General features: G+C 57.9%; 1 protein-coding gene across 3 annotated transcripts in view; it reads right to left on the bottom strand.

Annotated features, from left to right (window-relative positions):
- DSCAML1 (DS cell adhesion molecule like 1) overlaps window positions 1–20,316 on the bottom strand; it is an 89,667-nt gene that overhangs the window by 15,100 nt on the left and 54,251 nt on the right. For 2 of the 3 annotated variants that reach the window (XM_065040148.1, XM_065040149.1), the window contains exons 4-11: window positions 10,492–10,638; window positions 8,998–9,276; window positions 7,879–8,154; window positions 7,117–7,413; window positions 5,437–5,709; window positions 2,222–2,500; window positions 1,852–1,971; window positions 1,556–1,732 (exon numbers count right to left, since the gene is read on the bottom strand). In XM_065040148.1, the coding sequence (XP_064896220.1) occupies window positions 1,556–1,732; window positions 1,852–1,971; window positions 2,222–2,500; window positions 5,437–5,709; window positions 7,117–7,413; window positions 7,879–8,154; window positions 8,998–9,276; window positions 10,492–10,638 (1,848 nt within the window). Of the gene's footprint in view, window positions 1–1,555; window positions 1,733–1,851; window positions 1,972–2,221; window positions 2,501–5,436; window positions 5,710–7,116; window positions 7,414–7,878; window positions 8,155–8,997; window positions 9,277–10,491; window positions 10,639–20,316 lie in introns of those variants that run through there. The other variant, XM_065040150.1, reaches the window with a different exon arrangement.

Consider the following 20,316-nt stretch of genomic DNA (forward strand, 5'->3'; position numbering starts at 1 on the left):
GAACGCTGGGTCCTGCCCATCAGAGCATCAGCCAGAGCCCGGGTCCGCTGTGCAGACGCGTTTCCTCTAGGAGAGCCTGGCCTCCAATGCTTCCTGTCCCCCTTGTGCTCTCCCTGCGCCCACGGGCTTGTTAACACGGCCAGACAAGGGCTGGTGCCGCTTGCTGGGCAGAGATAAGGCTGGCGACAAAGGGAGATGTCAGCATCCCGCACCGGGCTGGGGACCCGCCGCTCCGCCGCCCGCGGTGACAACTGAACGAGAATGGTGACAAGGGTGACAAGGGCTGTGCCTGCCTCCCGCGCCCCCCTCTTTCTTGTTTGGAGCCGGCTCTGTGATGTTAATTTGATTGCACCCATTCCAGCTTCCTTTCTACACTGATTAGCCGAGTTTCACCTGAAGCATGAGATTAATTCAAATTGCATGGAAGCAATCAGTTATGCTCTCGCCGTACGGCAATGAACTTGCAAACACGTCTGTCCCCGCGCCGTGCGGACCGCTGCCCCTCTGCCCGAGCCCATCGCCGCGGTGTCGGGGCTGGGGCCGCGCCAGGGCTGCTCCCCTCTCCCGCTGACCCAGCGCGCTCTGTCTGCGCTCTGATTAACTTTCATTTAACTCTGTCCGCAGTGGCCTGACTTTCAAGGAAAGCCAGCGCTGATCTCACTTTAATTGGTCTGACATTTCACTAAACAAACAAAATATCCAAAAATGAAACAAAACAAAGAGCCCCATATAATGCTTAATGGGCTGTGGCGCCTCATCTACCTATTCATCCAAACCTTTTCAAAGGCTGCGAGGTCTCCTGGAAATGGAAAAGCACACGCATAATAAGGTTATGTGCTATTCAAGTCAGCAAGCAGCCTGTCCTGGGATGCAATTACGGCAGATAGCGGGGACAAGGCAGCGGCGGCAGCTCCCAGACTTCGGCACGCTCGCTCGGGATTAATCGCCTCGACTTTGTACCTGCGCCTTATTGAAGTGCGCCGTTTGAAGTCCCTCGTTTCCATTCATCAGTCGGCGGGATAAATTAAACAGCTGACAGGGCGGGGAGCAGAAAGCCAGGAGGGCAGAGGCGGGTGGGGAGAGGCCCCGAGAGAAACGGCAGCCGATGGCAGGGGACGGAGGGGACAGCAGGCAGCCAGGGACCCCGCTCTTTTTGCCTCGTCCTGCACAGAGCTTGTCCCCACTCAGCTCTGGCGACACGCGGGAGCAAACATGATGGGGCTGGTCCCCCCTCCACCACCTTCTTTTTGCGGTTTGAATGCTCACGGCAGCAACAATCCAAACAAATAAAGAAGAGCGGGAGATTATGTATTCTGCTGATAGCAACGGGAGAGGAATCCAATAATAAGCGCAGTTCAAACACGGTGTCTAACAACGCTTCCCGGCCCTTCCCTGTCAAATTAGCCCAGCTATTTCCTTTCCTCCTGCATGATGTAGATTGATTGCTGGGTTTTATTAAGGACAAAGCGTGTTTAATAGCAGAAGGGAAGCGGGTCCCCGGAGGAGGGGAATCGATGCCCTCCCCGTGCACTGCCGGCGGGGTCTGGCTACTTACTCTTCACGGTGAGGAACATGGACTTGCTGATGTCGGTGCCCACGCCGTTGCTGGCCTGGCAGAGGTAGTAGCCGATGTCCTCCTCCAGCACGTGGCGGATGAGCAGCGAGCTGTTGGGCAGGATCTGGATGCGGCCCGTCAGCGGGATGGGGTGGTACTGCTGGGGGTTGCCGCTCCCTGGCAGGGGACACGGGGACACGGAGCTCAGCCCGGGCAGAGCAGAGCTGGGGGCTCAGTGCTGGGGTGGCCGTGCCAAAGGGGATGCTCCCACCCGCACGGAGGTCCCCGTGTCTCACCTTTGGCATGTTTCCACATGACTTTTGGAGGGGGGTACCCGTCAACGGAGCAATTCAGCACCCCGGCTTTGCCGTAAATGCCATCTTGGTTGTTGGGTTGTACCACAAAACGAGGAGGCACTGAGTAATTTGAGAGAAAAGAAGGACAGTGTAAGAAAAACCCCACCAGCTCCCTGCAATCCCTCCCTGCCTGCGGGACTGCGGCTGCTCAGGCTCAGTCCCATGTCCCAACCACCACTCCTGTGGCCAGAGGACAACGCTGTCCCCTCCAGCCTTGTCACTCAGCTCCGCTCTCTGCTGTCACTGTCCCACCTCCCCGCCCAAGGTGGTGACAGCACCGGGGACCCGCTGGTCCCCCTGCAGGACGCACCCCGCACGATGAGCTGCCGCTCCCGGCTGACCGTGGCAGCGTCGTTGCTGGCGATGCAGGTGTAGTTGCCGTTGTGCTTGAGGGAGACGCTGGAGATCTGCAGGGAGCTCATGAACTCCTTGCTCTCGATGGTGACCCCGGAGCCGGAAAGGATGACGTGGCCGTCCTTCCTCCAGGTGATGTGGATGGGCATGTCCCCGGAGGACACCACACACGGGATGTAGAGGAGCTGCCCGATGGAGGCTGGTGGGAACTCGAAGGGCTGGATCAGCGGCGGGACTGCGGAGGGGAGAGGCAGAGGATGCTGGAGAACCTTCCTCCCGTGGGGACGGGCCACCGCGGGGCTCGGGGGAGATGCTGCCCCAGGGGGAGAAGCGTCCCAGATTCACTGCCCAGAAACTGAGGCTTTTGTTCCTCCCAGGAGGAGAGGAAGGTGCTGCTGAGAAGACGACAGAGGGAAGACGTCTCCACCTCGCAGGGCCACCACACTAAGAACAGGACAGAGAAAGACTGACCTGCGAGCACAACGAGCCCTGCCCTGGGGAAAGCCCCAGCCAACCCCTCCACGCCAGCCGAAATTCCGCCTCAGCATTTATCTGCTCGCAGAAAAGCAATTATTAGATGGATGCTTTTCTTAAAGGCACTGGATTCAGAACCAGCCATTATCTTTCTGATAACTTAATTAGGCAACCACAGCATCTCTGGCAATGTGGGAGGGGGGAAGAAAGCTAGGAGAGGGAGACAATTAGCTTAACAAGGCTCAGCACCTGGTAGATGAGCTCCTCTTTCCACAGCCTCCATAATTAAATTAGCGGGCTGCCAATTGTCCCCTCGGCAGAAATAAGCTGCCCTCTTGTACAGGCGCAGGAGTGGGTCCCTGCGCCCCCACGCATGTCCCTGGGCTCCCATCTCCAGCCCACAGCCCAGGTCTCCGTCCCTCCGTCTGGCCCCGGCCTGGCCAAGCAGAGCCGTGGGCAAGCGGGGGGCTACCAACCGCCCCCCGGCTGCAGGGTGCGCAGACAGTGCGGGCAGGGCTGACCTGCCCCTTCACAGGCTACAGCAACACGGCTCGAGCTGCCGGAGCCACAGAGCCAGCACTGCCTGTTTTCCATAATTAATGAATAATTAATTGCGAATGCACTGCAGTCTGTTGCAGAGCAGGGCTGGGCGTGTGGCTCCGTGCCTCTCCAAACACGCCCCGCCGGCCGCTCCCGAGCCGCCAGGAGCAGGACGGGATCCTCCAGAGCAGAGCGTGCAGCTCGCTCCCTCCCCGTTCACATCCCGCGGCAATTCTCCTCCTGCCAGCGCTCCTCCAGATGGACCAGCCCCAGCCCCCCCGTGGGGTGAAGCATCGCCCAAACCGTGCCCTGGTGCTGCAGCACCCATAGCTGGTGTCAGCGCCTCGAATCGCCGCTGGCACCAAGCAGAGCTGTGCCAGTGCCCCAGGACAGCGCCAAACCCACACACGACTCATGAAAACCCTCCACGGTGTCTGTGGCAGTAAGGAGCCGCCGGGGCACCTCGGAGCAGGCTGGGCGCTCAGATCACAGCGCTGGGAAAGGCGCTGGAGCTGTAAAGCTTTTACTGCCACCTGCGCGGAAAGGACCCGCGTAACTCACCAATGGCACTTCATGTGGTCGCCAGGCACTTGTGGCAATAAACGCTTTAAGGTGCTCTGCGTCACCCTGTGCTCCTCGCTGCGCAGTTATATTTATTCACTCTGTGGAGCTGGTTGTATCTTCTAGAGCCTTTGCGATGCCTTTCCAAGGGCTTTTCTCTGATGCTGGAGCACGTAAGGAAGCCAGCGAGCGGGGCCGGTGTCAATCTCCAGCAGCTGTGCTGAACGGGATGAAGACGTCTGGCCGCAGCAGAGCGGCACACCACGCTTCCATAGAACCATTTTGGTTGGAAAAGACCGCTAAGATCATCGAGTCCAACCATTAACGCAACACTGCCGTGTCCATCGCTAAACCACGTCCCTAAGAACCTCATCTACACGTCTTACAGCTGCTCACCTTCCTCAGCCCGCACCAGCCGCTAATCAAGGCAGTAAATTCTGGCTCAGAAGGGTTCCCTAGCAGTAGTATCGCAGAACATACGGATCCTCGGCTGAATGCCAGCGCCCTGCATCCTCCGACAGCACCTCCCAGTGCCCGACAAGAAGTGCATCCCATTATTTAACCTCATGCACACGTGTTCCTAGAGATGCTCTCGCCACAGCAGCCCTGCCTGTCCCGTTCGGTCCAGGACAAGAGCAGCATTTCCTCAGCTCTGTGTCCAGGCCCCGGGGCTCCCCAGGGATGGGGATTTTGTACAGGGTGAGGACAGCAGGGGCCGGCCGTGCCCTGCGCCGCTGACCGAGGGGAGAGCGTCGCTCCCCGCGCCGCCCTTGGGCAGGTTGTTGCCCTTCGCAAAGCCTCGAGGAGAGCATTAGCTAATCAACTGGGAGCATCTCTAATCAGCTTGATGCGCTCTCTTGCTAACCTGATTCCTAATAAGAAAATGGTGGATGGAAAAGGAGGGAGGGAGGGGGATCGGAGTAAAATCCAGTCCATAAATACCCCGCTGGGTGAGACAGAGAGAGAGAATTGGCCAGTGTCTTCCCCAGCGCGGCGGTGTTTGTCTAAATGATTTACTGCCAACGCCGAGCTGGCGACGGGCAGAGCCGACCCGACAACTCTGAGGACAGGAGATAGGGGAGCACCGCGCACCGGCGGCACAATCTCAGCCACTCACTGGGAGAGAACGCATCCGGCTCAATTCATTAGGACTGATAGCTCCCTCAATGGGGCTGAATAATTGATGGCCCCAAGAAGCTTTTAAGATGTTCTGTGCGCTCGGAAGACTGAGAGTATTATTTTTTTAAAAGCTTAACACACACAGAAAAACATCAGTGAAGGTGATCCGAGCAAAGGTTAGATGTTTTAATACGCTATGTTTACACCGTAAATCCTTGCTCCACGGCTTGTACCGGGAAATGGATACAGTGTGGCTCGGGGCAGCCGCACAGGCAGGACCGGGGAGCCGCTCCGGAGGAGCCGAGGCAGCTGGTTTCGGGAGATGAGGTCCCATCAGCACAGGGTTTGCGGAGCACAGCCAACACCAGGCCACACAGTCCCCCGTGTGACACTTCTCTGCCTCTGTCCTGCAGCAGAGATGTCCCCAACGTGACCTGGACGGCCTCTGGCGCAGGGACAGCCTCTCCAGCCACTTACCTTTCACGGTGACGTGGACGCTCTGGCTGATGGAGAGCTGGGGCTGGATCAGCACGCTGCACAGATACTCCCCTTCGTCCATGCCTTTCTGCACATCCATCAGCTTGAGAGTCCCGTTCTCAAAGACCACTTGGCGGTGGTTATCGGGCAGCAGCAAAGAGTCCTTGTACCACTTGATGGAGTAATATGGGTACCCGATCACCCTGCAGTTGATGAAAGTGTCCCTACCCGCTACCGCCGTTATGTTCTTCATCGCTCGGATGCTCGGGGGACCTACATATGCAGGAGGAAGAAGAGGCAGGCTAGGTTAATTCCGAAGGGCAGTCTGGTTGCATGCAGATCTGCTGCTATTTGAGAGAGCTTCACAGGCAAAGGAGGTAACCAGAAGAGTGGGGGCCCGGCCTGGTTTTGGGTGAGGAGCGGGCACGGGCTCCTCCGAGCGTGCGTGGGGACAGCCGCTCATCGTTGTGACCTCCAGCGAGAGCTGGAGCAGCCACCGCGTCCTGGCTGGCGCAGGGGCTGCGAGGATGCTGCAGGTGAGCGTGCCAACAGCAGGTTTAATGCATCAATAATTACAGTGTTCTCCCGGCCACTACATAAAACAGCAAACTAATCTAAAGATTAACTCTATGTTGACTCCTCGTCCCCGGGGCATAGCAAGGTAACAGCTTAACAGACACTCAGGATAAGCTGATGGATGGTGTTTCTCGTACTGGGACACGTTTAGAAAAGGAGGACGAGAAAAGAAATTGGCATCTGGCTCTGTAACCATCTTTCGGGCCCATGCAAGGGCCTTGCTCCATTCCAGGGAAAAAAACACCCAAATCTTATCTAGTAACAGCCCGTCAAGAGCTGAGAGAAGGGGAGAAGGGAGGCAAGGGAACGTCCTCATTGAAAACCCTGCTCTGGCTTCTCACGGCTGAGGGATGAACTTGCTCCAAATTTAGCAGTAAACGGCAGCAAAATTCAGGCTCTCCTGGGATCCCAGCCAAAAAGCCACCAGATCCATTTCAAACCTGAGACACAAACACAGCCCTTCAACCCTCTTTCTCCACAGACAAATAAATGCTACCTTGTCTCTGCCTCGCTCCCACCTGGAAGCCTGGAAGCTTTAACTGGCGATTATGAATGGGCAGGGGCTCACACCGCACCCTGTGCTGGGAGCGCTCCCCGTAATGCGCTGAGCAACACGCTCCCGCCGTAATAACACGGTGATTAACGCGGCCATGGCTTTTAGCAGACAAAGAAAACACAGACATGACAAATCAAAGCTCATTTTCCACGATTTCACGTGCTGCCTCATCATCATTTCTCATGTAGATCCCTGTGCCGGCGGGCGCCCTCGCTGCCAGGGGTGGCGGGGACAGCGGGGGTGGGATGCTCCTGTGCCCACCACCACATTCTCCGTGCCAGGGTCCCTGGGGAGGTGTTTGCTGACCCTTCTGCCTGTGCAAAGCCAAAGTCCAGCCCTCCAAGGCTGCAGGACTGCTTGCACTTGGTTAAACTCCCTGCTTTTAATGAGGGGGGGAGCAGGGAAGGTGCCGGGAGCTTGGGAACGGGCTAAGGGCAGCGGCTGGGAAGAGGACGGGGGAGGCGAGGAGGAGCGGTCGGCCGAGGAACAGAACAAAACCAAAAGCCCAGTACAAGTTCCTATTCTGATATTTAAAAGTAGACAGGCACCTCTTACGTTTATTCGCGCTTGGTATTCGGCGCTGCCCACCGAGTTCCGCGCCGTGCAGCGGTAGACGCCGCCGTCCTTGATCTGCGGGCCCGTGACGTTCATGTGGCTGACAGTGGTGCCGTCCGACATGGTGTACTGGTTGGTGCGGTGCCCGCTGTCCCGCGCGATGGGCTCATCGTCCAGCGCCCAGGTGACGGTCGGCGGGGGGGCCCCCTTGGCGGCACACATCAGGGAGAACTGCTCCCCGGGGTTGACCACCTTCTCGCTGAAGGAGGAGACGATGCGGGGGGTCCCATCTGGGGGGCACCCGGGGGAAGGGGGGTCAGGGAGCGGCAGCCACAGGCAGCAGCAGTCACCCACTGGTGGGGGGCGCAGAACTCCCGTGGGGGTGGGAGCCGCGGCACAGCATCCCTGGGAAAAGCTGAGAGGGCGCGAGGGGCCATGCTGGTCCATATGGCCATTGGCTCAAGGGGACACCAGCCTTGGCGGTGCCCATCCCTTGCCCAAACATCTGGAGTGGGGAGGGGACACCAAGGGCTGAGGATGAGCAAGCCAACCCTTCCTGGGGTCGTTCCTGTCCCAGCCGTGCTGGGTTCCCAAGGTGCTAACGGACAGCACAGCGCACTGAGTGGGCTGGGAACAGCCTGGCCCCAGGAGCCTCAACCCCAGTGGGTCTCACTGCCCTCCAGCCATGCACAAAGCGTCCCGGTGCCCCCGGAGAGGGGCAGAGGAAAGCCCCCGTCCCCAGGAAGCCAGCTCACCCTCCAGCGTGATGATGGAGAAGTCCTGTGCCGTCTGGGACTTGCGGGTGGCAAAGCACTGGTAGGCGCCTGAGTGGCTCTTCTGGGCGGCCGTGATGAGGAGGGTCTCGTTGCTGATGCCACGGATAGAGATGTAGTCATCCACCGCCACCAGGTCCGTGTTGCGGTACCAGCGGATGACATACTCGGGGGACCCGCTGAGGGCACAAGAGAGGATGACGGTGCTGCCGATGCCCGTTTTGAGCTTCTTTGGTGTGAGGGTCACACGCAGAGGGTCTGTGCGAGAAAGGGCGAGAGCGGGCGAGGCGTTGGCGGTGCTGGGCAGCGTGGCAGGACACGGCTCATGGTTATTGAGCCCCTCTGCCTTCCCTGCCCTGGAAGTGCCAGCCAGACTGTGTAAAATGCCACCACACAATAAGGCAGGTGGTCCCCTGCCCTCCCTGCTGACAGCCCCTGCTTTTCACACCAGCCCCGCGGCGCTGGCAGAGCAGGCACCGGCGGGAGGTGGTGATGGCTGGAAGAAGATGTGGCAGGTGTGACGGGGACAGCACTGAGCTGGGGATGTGCCACGGCAGCTCGCAGCAGGTTTGGTGTGCTCGCCACACTGCTGTTCCAGGTAAGTCACGGTGCATGGCGGCTGCGGCCCCGGTCCCTCCAGCATCCCGGTGACAGCAGAAACCCCCAGGAACAAAGCACATGATAAATCCTCAGCCTGCCCAGATGGTATTTACTGTTTGGCTGGAGTTTATTTTATGTATATCAACAAAACAAAGCGCAGAGGCACCTAACATAAAAGCGATGTCGCCATCCAGTAATTTACATCCCCGGTGTTGCTCTGACGTTGCCCGAGGCCGCTCTCCCTGCCCCGGCTGAAGCGGTAAATCAGAGAACAGTTGCAGACGCAGCGTGACAAACCTCCTGCACGCACACAGAGCACATCGGACACGCTGCGGCGCACGACGGCGGCTTCCAGCGTGCCACGCTGAATACAGGGCTTGTATTTTATACGGCTGTATGCAACCATTCAGGCTTCACGTTTATAAAAGCTTTCTATTTAAGAAGACAGCAGGACAGAGGCGTCCCCACCACTGTGCCCCACTCCCCCTGGCCGGCGCTCACCTATGACCGTGAGGGTCCCCGTGACCTCTGCGGAGCCGAAGGTGTTGGTGACCTCGCAGATGTAGGTCCCGCTGTCCTCCACGCGCAGGTCGCTGATGGTCAGGCCCGTGATGCGCTTGCTCCAGCGGCTGTCGGCGGGGAGCGGGCGCCCGTCCTTGATCCAGCGCACAGCTGGGTTGGGGTAGCCCGAGGCGATGCAGGGCAGCTCCACCGGCCGGCCCGTCCGCACCTCCCGCGACTGGAAGCTGTCTAGCATGGTGGGGATGGACTCCGCCGGGTCTGCGTTGGGAGAGGAAACAGTGTCGCCCGTGCTTCTCCCCACAGGAATACCGGCACCACCGTGCCCCCTCAGCATCAGCACCACTGCCTCCCCTGTGAGATGTGACTGCCAGTCAGGAACAGGGGACAACAGCCACATCCTCTGCTGGGGACAGTGGCTTGTCCCACCCGGAACAGCCAGCATGGCCCTTGGTGGCTGGAGCAGCAGGTTTGTGGGGCCTGGGAGGGACAACACATCTCACTAACCGATGGGATGCACAAACTCAGCACCACAGAAATTACTCAAGGTGACACGTAATTGGTGCAAAATACACAAATTCTGTGGCACATTTCAAAATTTACAAGCAAAGGGGCCCATCAGGCAGCTGGGAAAGGAGAAAATTAATCACCAAGTCTCAGGCGTGAAATTAAATTCCAGGGGAAAGAAACCTCTTTCATTACTCCCAAGCAGAAGTAAAATGCTGTGACGTGTAAATAATGACAGCGGCCAGGAGGGGACCGGGCCAGATCAAATGCACGTGGAGAGGGGACGATACACCCGGCGGGTGGGACACGGGGCGCTCGGGTCTCTAAGAGGCTGGGGCAAGGTCGGGCAAGCCCCAGCCTGGCTGTCCCTGGCCCCTTCCCTGCCCTCTGCGGGGCTCATACGAGCAGCTAACGTGGGCGCCACAGCCTGCGAGGACACAAAAAGCATATGGCAGGGAGCTGAGCGGGGGGAGCGGCACTGTGGCTGCAAGTCAAGCGAACTCCCTCCCAAGCAGAGTAATTTGGGCAGCGAGCGGAGCCGGCAGCGCCCCGAGACAGCCGGCACTCCGGACTGCACTGCCTGCGCCGCAGTATCGCTTGCATCTTCGTCACATCGCGTCAGGCTGCTCACATCGCCGGCTGTCACATCGCATCGCCTCGCAGCCCATCGCCCTCTCGCTCAGGGTGCCGCGCCGCGCTGCCACTCGTCGGGGGCGCCACTGGGGGGGCTGTGCGCTCCGGGGCGCACACGAGGCAGCACGAACCCCCTGCGCAACCCAACGGGACCTCCTGTCCCCCAACCGGGGTGTCCCCTCGCCATGGGGATGGGAGGAAGAGATGTCATTGCTTCCTCCTGCATCCTGGGAAAACGGGCATGGCCGAGGGCGGGCAGGGCAGGCAGGCCGGGCTGGACACCCCCACAGACACAGGCTCCCCCTTGCCAGCATCGCCGGCAGCTGTGTTGCTCACCTGAGACCGAGAGCCGGGCTCCGTTGCTCTGCCGCGTCTCCCCGCTGTACTTGTGCTTGGTGATACACCTGTAGGTGGACAAGGCATCTTCCTTCTGCACGTCCGATATGTACAAACCTCCGTAAGAAGTAATAAAAAACCTATTTTCTGGAGACAAAAGCAGGGAGAAGGGTGAGCAAGCCAGCCCTGAACCAGCACCTCATCTCCCAGGCTCTCAGCACCCCGGCCAGGCAGAGCCCCTCATTCTGGGCAGGCAAAGCGGGGCTCTGGCTTCACCCCGTGGTTGATGTTTCAGGAAGGATGGCAACATAGAGCCAAAGAGGTTAAGAAGCAGCACTCGCCGGAGCAGCCTCGTGTGTGCAACAGCAGCACGTGGCTGCGCAAGAGCAGCACATGGCTACGGGCACAGTGTGCCCCAGTGGCACCATCCTGCGGCAAACACAGCCCCAGGCACACAGAGGGGCTCGGGGTGTCCTCATGTGCACCTCAGCACCCCAGGACCCAGATTTGGGGGGTTCAGACAACCTGCGAGTGGAATGATGCTCCACCTGCATGACAATGCGCCGCGCTGCCCTGTCACCACGTGCTGCATAGCAACGCGGCAATTAAAAGTGAATCCGTCCTGCTGAGTTAATAATTAGCTTAACTTACTTAGAAGCATGTGAAAACAAATAAGGGCTTGAGCTGCTAGTAGAGCCCTGGGAGGAGGATGGCGGGGAGCAGGCAGGGCAGCGCAGCCCCGGGCACTGCAGCCCCCTGGCCGGCGGGATTTGGAGCCCGGCACATGCCAGCAAACATGGGGAAAAAAGTGTTTGTCCCTCGCAAAGCCAGCCTGACCGCCAGAATTCATCAAGAATTAACAGTAATTAACACGAATAGGAAGCGTGTGCTGTGGCACAACTCTGTGGCTGCATGGAACGCAGGGTAAGCAGAGGCACTGGAGACAAGCTCCCCTGCCCACCTGAAAACCCCCTTTATGCTGCCCCACTGTGAACAGCGACCGCAGCCTTTGAGCCCCATTCCTGTGGGGCCCTGGGACTTGTTCCAGCACCAGCCAGCACGGAGCCTCCGCTGGGACAGGGTGGTCCATCTGCTCAGCTGCCAGCCAAAGCACCCCCTGCCAAACACTGCAAACGCAGAGAAGCAGAAGGTAATTAGCAGAGCTGAACGCTCCGAGTTGAAACCTTTAAGCCCAGCCTTTAAATCAGCAACGGCTGCAAATGGCTCCTTCAAGTCCCGCGCCACGGTTGGCAAACCAGGACCTAGCTGCTGAGGAGAATCAGCTGTTCTTCCTTACGGCGCCTTTTAGAAGCACTGGGATGTTCTCGGTTTAGGGGGAAGAAAGTGCCAAGGTGGAAGCCGCAGGAGCAGGAGGAACACGGGCGGAATTGGGTAAGGAAAGGCACGGGCTCCCCGAGCAGCCTGGCTGCCCGCACCGGGGCTGGGGCCGCAAACGCCAGGCTGTTCCCAGAGCACGTCCCGGAGCACGTCCCAGCACCAGCCCCGCGCTCCCCTGGCACTGCCCCACTCCAGCTGCAGCTTAGATGTGACTCTAATTGCTTGCTATGAGAGCATTACGCACCCTGAACAGCACAGAAATAGCCACCTTAGTAACACGTGAAGCTGGCTGCTTCACGGAGGGGCCGCGTCTCCATCCCAGCTTGGAGGGCTCGGGGGCTCCCCAGCCAAAACCTCTGGCACGGTTTTGCCTCCACGCTACGGCACGGCAACACCAGCGCAGCAGCACACGCTGCACCGGTACGCAACTGGGAGCAGATGCGCAGCGGCAAGAGAGGCTCGCCAGGCACCAGCGATCGGAGGCACCGCGGGACCCGCACAAACCCCCGTCAGAGGGGAGGGGAGCAGTCCCGCCAGCGCCACTGGAATAACATGCAAATCAAACATTAATTTTTCATCTCCCATCAAACCAGTAAGCGGAGAACATCGGCTTGCACTGGAGTTTGAGGTGGGGGGAGCCGGTTTCCACGGCAACGGGGGGGCTGTATTTTCCAAAGTGCTCGGCAGCCCCAAGCGGCCCCCGCTCCGCGCACGGCCGCGCGGTTCAGTGCCGCAAACAAAGCCGCGCGAGGCTGTGCAGCGGGGGAGCATCTGCCCCCTTGCAAGCCACAGCTTTAAAGATGCCATTACGCTAAACGTGAGGTCTATAACCTGACAACACAGCTGCCATATTTTTTTTTCAAAAAGGGACAAGTAACTCCGCCGAGGAGCATTACACTGGTTCAAGGGAGAGATGCAGGGCAATAATTGATGTAAACGGCTCCGACAGAGACCTCACCGAAGTGACTTATTGCTGAGTTTGCTAGCGAGATTAACGTTGAAGGTCGCCGAATAAAATCAGATCTTTCCGCCTGCCAGGAGGTGGAAAAGCTTTACGGGAAGCAGAGGATTAAGTACATCCGTGGCCAGACCGGAGGGATGTGCCTCTAATAACTCTTGCAGCCAGACCTGAGGCGCTGCCTCGGGAAATGCCTCAGCAAAGCCCCCGCGCCCACCCCACGGGAGAGGAGGGGAGAGGAGGGGGCGGCCAGACCCGCCAGCCCCCGGGAACCGCGCGAGGGCGAGGGGCGTCCTGCACGGCAAACAGCAGGAGGGGCTCTCGATACCTGTGCACACACACACACACACATGCAGACATGTTTGCTATGACCAAAGTCCCCTCCTGCATCCCGCTGCCTGTGGTGGTCATGAAGATCCAGCATCAGTCCCAAGGGCCTTCCAATTTCAAGAGAAAAATTACAGTCGATATAGGTTACCAGCTACTCTCTATCCAATATAGATTTATAAAAACAATGGGGTCAGGGCTTCAGGAGAGAGCACATTTTATAGTTCATAAGACTAATGAGATAACTTTCCCTTGGTACTCTGGGGCCACTATTTCCTTACGCAGTCTATTTTAACTGCTGGAGAATCAATAGGTGCCAGCGTTTATGAATTAGCTGTACTTGGAGCATAAGCATCCCAAGGCATCCCGGACAAATCCAATAACTGTTTGGTGCTATTTCTGGCCACGTTTAAAGTGACAAACGCCTCCCCAGGGGGAAGACACGGAGGGGGAAGCCCCAAAGAACAAAGCTTGTGCTTTTCCGCCGCTGCCGTAGCGGCGCTTTGCTGCTGCGGCGGCTGTGCCAGGATGCGGCTGCCCGGCACGGGGCTGGCCCGGGGAACAGGAGCCTCCCGGGGTGGGTCGGGAAAGCCAGCCAGCAGGGAAACTGCTGCCCATCGCACGGCACGGCATGGCACGGCACGGTATGGCACCGCTCGCCCCATCGCTCTGCCAGCTGCAGCATGGGTTGCAGGCGCCATCCTCCCCAAAACACAGTGGCCAGGCGGGGTAGGGGACATGGGACAGGTGGGGTCTGGCAGGCGGTGGCCGTGCACCAGAGCCGCCTTTCATCTCGGCAGGCTGAGCCCAGCTCCGTGCCACGGCCAGCGCCGAAAGCACAGAAAGCCTGGACTGGGCACCGAGATGAAAGCTCCACCCGCCCTGGAGATGTGAAAGAGGAACCGTGGCTCGAGCCCAATGCAAATTTCCTAAGAGCCGCGTGATATCTGTCAGATTTCTGTACATGTTTGCCCACAGCGGGGGTCCCAGGGGAGGCACATGGCAGCCACCGCTCCCTTTTGAAGGCAGCACGTCACTGCCGCGCACCCACCTTGAAGCTTTGTGGGCATCTGTAACACACCCGACGCCTGCTCAGCACCCTGTCCAGCTCTGCACCGAAGGGCTCCCTCCCTCCTCCTCCTCCTCCTGGCTCCAGGAGCAGCAGCATCCACCCCACAAAGCACCCTGCCACTGCAAGCACCGCAGGCTGCGCCGGGAGCATCCTGCAGACCCAGAGATGCAGACCCCAAGGCAGCCCCCAGCCCTGTCCCGGCGCAGGTGCGGGCACAGGAACAGGCACGGGTACAGGAACAGGCATGGGCACAGGAACAGGCACGGGTACAGGAACAGGCACAGGAACAGGCATGGGCACAGGAACAGGCACGGGTACAGGAACAGGCACAGGAACAGGAACAGGCACAGGCACAGGCATGCATGCTGGCACGTCTGCTGCCAGCGGAGCCGGGGACAGGGACACAGCTGCGGAGGGGGGAATTCAGGGAGTCGTGACGGGCTTTCCGCCTCCCCTCCTTAATCTCCTTTATAAGCACGGCTCCATCTCCTCCCGTTACAGGATTAACACCCGTCTCTCATTCTCCTCTTGCAACAAGATTTTATTTCTAATTACGCTGTAATAAAACCAGGCGCGCTCCCAGGGCTTCTTCCAAATGACTTGTCGACACTCGGGGAGATTGGATCCTACGCGGGCCCAGTGCTGCTGCCTGACAGTCATTAGGCATGCATGAGGGAGAGGTTTTAAGAATGGAATTGCATTTAAATGGCTTTTCCGAGAGGGAGAGATGAAACAAAAAAAAAAAGAGAGAGAGAAGCAGAAAGGAACGGTTTAAAACGAGGATGTCATTGTCACCCCTTGTCACACTGCTGCCCGCAGCCGCAGCGCCAGGTCCCCGGTGCCGGGCAGGGACAGATCTCTGGCCCCGCGGATGAGCTGGGGACAGGACCCGCTCTCCGCTCACTCAGCCCGCGCACGCAGAGCTGCCGGGCAGCGGCGCATCCTCTGCCGCCGAACTGGCTCTAACGGCTTCACAGAACTACCTGCAGAAGCCCAGCGCCTGGTGAGGAGCCAACAAACACCAAAGGAAACGCGGTGGGGGCTTTCTGAGCATCAGGCTTGGCTCTGAGCACTGAATTTATGTCCTGGAGAGAGCCAGTGGCACCGCGGTGCAAACACCCTCTGCAAAGAACAGCAGAGAGGGCTCTGGGCTGGGGCATCGCGCCGAGGGATCTGCTGCAGCAGTGACCAGCTTCACGGGCACAAACAGCCTCCGGAGCAAGGGGTTTGCCTGGCAGGCCGCAGGAAGACACACACCGAAATGAACAGGGGATCGGTAAGATCAGACATCGGCACTGGCAACGCCGGCGTGCAGGCTGAGCCGAGCACCGGGAGCACCACGGCCAGAACCAGCGCGGCCAGACCTCGCGGCTCTCGCCAGCTGCTCAGGTGCAAACCCCGCTGCAAAGAATTAATCACCAGCTGCATGACAAACAGCTTCCGACGAAGCAGGGGAAGGTAATTGTTCACGGACACGCGAATCACAGGGAGCGAAAAGTCGGTGAATAAATTAGCGCCTTCACACAGAATGGGCCAGGTGGGACGCGCCTTGTGAAACCCCCCCGCTGTGCTCCGGCTCTGCCCGGCCTCCCCAAATCTTACAGTCCACCTCACAGCCCCTCTGCCGCTTCACTCCCGGTGCAATGTCCGTACTGCCTGCATTTCTCTCTCTCCAGACACCAAAGGCATGTTAGAATTTTGCACACGGGAAGCTTTTTGGAAGGGAAAGCAAAAGGTTGCATTTCAGAGGTGTGAACGCAATCCAGGTAGGAGCTCAAGGAAATCACAAGCATGAACTCCATTTCACCTGAGCCAATGGAAGACGCTGCTCTTCCTGCGGTGTTTTGTACCTGCACCGCGCTCCGAGCGGCGGCTCCAAGCGTTCTTGCCTCACCCGCAGTTTGCTGCTACCTGGACACAGTTTCCAAGGTAAAGACTCACAAGTCGGCAAACTTGGGAGAACAGACATTGAGAAAGATCTGTTCCTATTAACTCCCTCAGAAGCAAAGTGTCCTGCCGGGCTGGCAGCAGATATCACATCAAGAGTCGTTCCTGACCGAAGGGCCAGTCTTGCAACTCACTTCCATAGGAGTCAATCCAGAGTCACGCTGCCCACAGAACTGATCCACAGGGGCAGAGCCGAGAGCACAGTTTGTCTTCCCAGGTTTTGATCCACCTCGGAGCCACCGAGCTCTTTGTGGGCTCGAATAACAGCGCGACTCGCACCACGAAAGCGCCGGGGGTTTGGGGATGGTTCCAGGTGTTGGCGCACGCCACGGTGACAGCGACTTTTACCAAAACACACCGAGGAGCAGGAGTTCCTGGGGGGCAGCTCTGTGGCTGACCCAGCGCTCGCCCCCTCCCCAGCACCAGCCACGCTGGCACCACCGGAGGAGGAGGAGGAATTAATCTCCCGAGGTGGTCCGGAGCCGTCTAATACCAGCAGAAAATTACAGAACAGGATGAAGAGCATTACAGAATGAATAGGAGGGGACTAGAGATTTCCATGGCTAATCCTGTTAACGAGACAATTTCTTATCAAACTCATTATGTGGCAGAAAGCGGAGGGGAGGGAGGGCTGGGGAGGGCGGAAGGCGACGCCGGGCGAAAGGCATCCCCGGGCACACGGGACGCACGGCCCCGCGTCTCCATCGCGCGCATCGCCTTAGTGACGATTGTATTTCTATTTCCAAGGAGAGCTAAACATTACTGGAGTGACATTTACCACCAAATAGTGCCGTCTGCTTCAGATGTATTACCAGTCCTCTCCCAGCGCGGAGCGGCAGCGGGTCGAGATTACGGCAGGCATAAAATATATAAAATCCATCGAGATAACATTCATTTCAAAAAAATGATTTTTCTAGTGTAATTTTTTTTTAACCTCCTATCAGGACGAGCCTCCTTCGCCAGGAGGAAGCAGAACGCAAGGCTTCGGTGGCAGGGTGAACGCACGTCTGCCTTTGCAGCGCTTTGGGGTGGGCTGGGGGCCGGGGGGCTCTGGCCGCTGCTCCCCACCCGGCGGCCCCTCCGTGCCGCGATCCCCCCCCGTTCAGCTCCACGACAGCAAAGCAGAGCGACACCTCCCAAAACGTGCCAGCGCGTTCCCCACCGGCCCCCGAGAACCGCGGGGCTCCGCTGCCGCTTTGTGCGCAACGCTCAATTTTTTTAAATTTGCTATTTAAAAACGCGCGGAACTAGTCAGATTTCATGCTAATGAGATGAGAATCTGGATCGAGGACTGTGCAAAAATTTGCATCTCAAAGAGGAAAACAGGAAGTCACCGAGAAAGGAAAATCCAGCGCCGAGGTAGCGCGTGCGGCCATAATTAGGCTAATGCTGCCTCTGTTCTGTCAGCTCATCTCCATCAGCCCCAGGGTAACGGGGGACAGGAGGCTCCTTCCCCACCCTCGCCGCGGCACCGCGATGGTTTCGCAGCCCCGGCACGAGGGATGAGGATGGGGAGGGAGGATGCGTAGCTGGGGAGGCTCGTCCAGCGCCGTCAACACCGCGGGCGCCCATGCTCACCCCAAGGAAGGAAACACTGCAGCACCCTGGGGTGATGGCAGCCGTGACCTCCCCCGGACACCCCCAAGGTGCCCCCACCCAGCCTCGCCAGCGAACACAGCTCTGCTGGCCACGAACACAGCACCGCTGGCCACAAACATGGCACCGCTGGCCACAAACATGGCACCGGCCCCCGCGGCCGCACGGACGAGCAACCCTTGTCCCCCCTTTCGAGAGCAGCTAATTTGCAGCCTATCATCAAATTTTCCCTGATTTTTTTAATTGGGTTTTGTTGCTGCTGTAGACATCGCTGTACAAACAATTTTGAATAGCTCTAACCAAGATATTTGCTCATAAAAATCCATCATGAACGCCAAGAATGACAGAAATGGAAAATGCCTAATGAAAACAAAGGGGAAAACAACAGGTACTTCAGTCCTTTGCCATCCATCAAGAACCTCGGGTTATTAAAAATACGGGAGGGGAAAAAACCCCTCACATCTGCAATCAAATCTTGAGAAATCTTGAAAAGACAAATACCCGCATAGGAGGAAATTCGTTGCCCCCACTTCAGTCTGCAGGAGTTTCGCCGTAATTATAATAAGAGTAAGGCTGCTGCATAACACGAGAATTATTTTCCCCACTTACATTGTCAAATGATCATTTTGCCCTGCAGTGAAATCTCAATAATTATAACGCTGAACCATGAAAGAACAAAGAAATAGCAAAAGCCGTGTTTTCTTGCCGGGAGGAGGGGGAGGGAGCGGAACCGCATCGCGGGACTGGAAGCGCGTCCTTTCTCTAATTGTCTTTCTCAGGGCCGCGTGTCTCACCCGAGCGCTCGGAAACCCTCGACTGCCCTTCTCCGAGGTTCGAGCAGCCGGGGGAGCCCCCGAGACCCCTGTGCTGGGGGGGCCGTGTGGACGGAGCGGGCGCCGCCGATGTGGAGGAGGCTCCCCACCAAAAACGGGGCTGCTTGGGAGGAGGAGGATGGCGCCCATCAGCGCCCCGAGCCCTTGCGCCCATTGCAGCACCCACTGCCCCTCGGCGGGGAAAGCAAGGGGAAATCACAGAGAAAGGGGACAGAAAGATCATGGGGGGGCTAAAGGAGGAGAACAAGGAAAACAAGACGACAGAACGCTTGCTCCACAGCCCTCGGCTAAATTACAAACCGGTTTACTGAGGTGGAAAGCTGCAGTGAGCTGAGGGGGAATATGTGGGAACCATCTGCAGATTTAAAAATAATCTATTTTACGATCACCCTCGAACATATTCTTCTGCAGAAAGCAAATAGGATTTGTTGTTGTTGTTTTGTGCAAACTGTTAGGGAAAAATTACTAGAAACATGCAGGGGGTTTTGCCTTCTTGAGTACTGAGAGGCTAAATATGCCCTTCCTTATGTTTAGAATAGTAACAGTCATCTTAAAATTAACTCGGGCTGCATCAGAGCTTGAAAACAGTTGCAATTCAGAGCCTGCAGAAAGCAGGACAAACCTGCACTGGGGTATCTCGCGCTTTGAGCTGACAGATGTCTTCCTACATACAGTAAATATAGGTCGTCTTTTCCTACCCAGAGAACTGTAGATCTTAATTAACCAGGCCACTAGCAGCATATGTAATGATTTTTTGCAGCTTGCTGAGCAAACCTTCCCACTCCGAGCAGGGGGAAGCGGGGATGCGTGGGGGAGGGACCGTCTACCCCCGACCCCGCTCCCTTGCCCCGGCCGAGCCCAAAGCTCAGCTTTACCCGTGCCAGCCAGAGGGGGTTATTAAGCTTTGCCGACTAAACCGCGCTTCCTCCTTGTAAACCACTTCTGGATTAAATCATCTGCAGGCTCAGGGAGCCAGAGACAAATGAGCTAATGGAATTCATGCTGCACGATGATGCTGCCGTGCCGAGCGCTCGGCGGAGGGGCAGCAGGGCTGGGACGGGCAAGGGCGGCAGCACCATCGTTCCTGGTGATGGGAGCTCCTCTTCTAGACTGTTTCTACTGCCATAATAGCATAAACAGACCTGTTTGCAAAGGCCAAAATGTTGATGCTCCAGAAAAGAGAGTGAGAAGCTTCTGAGACCCTTTGGGGAAAGTCTGGAGGCCAGAAAGCTCCCCCTGCCACATGGAAAACTGCAAGAGGGCTACAAACTGCTGCCCTGCACCAGGCTTAAATAGATCTTGCAAAAGCCAAGCCCTTCTTTTGATCTGGTGAGAAAAACTGAAAGCCTCGCTAAAGGAACTCAGGAGTGAAGTGGAACGATCCCGCGCTGCCACTCACCACCACGGTCCCACGTGTCCACACAGACACGCGTGGCGCATCCACCGCACCCCTCCCTGCCTCGCACCACGGCAAGAAAATCAGCGAACGCCACTGGAACAAAGAGCAGAACTTCCTCCCCGCTCGTTAGCGCTGGAAAAGCAACAGAAAAAAATCCCCAGGACACAACCTCCTCCTCAGCTCTGAAGTCTGAACGGCTGGAGAGGGTGGCTGCGTTTATTCTTTGCGTTTCACCTCGCTCAAAGAGTTGGTCTGCGTGTTTTTATTAAGAAGGCACTGATGCGAGCCCATGCCAATGAGGGCACCCCCAAGACCACCCCCATTTTAGTGCTGAAAAGGCTCAGAGAGCAACTGG

This window comes from Columba livia, chromosome 24 (genome assembly GCF_036013475.1).
Source record: "Columba livia isolate bColLiv1 breed racing homer chromosome 24, bColLiv1.pat.W.v2, whole genome shotgun sequence".
Lineage (NCBI taxonomy): Eukaryota > Metazoa > Chordata > Aves > Columbiformes > Columbidae > Columba > Columba livia.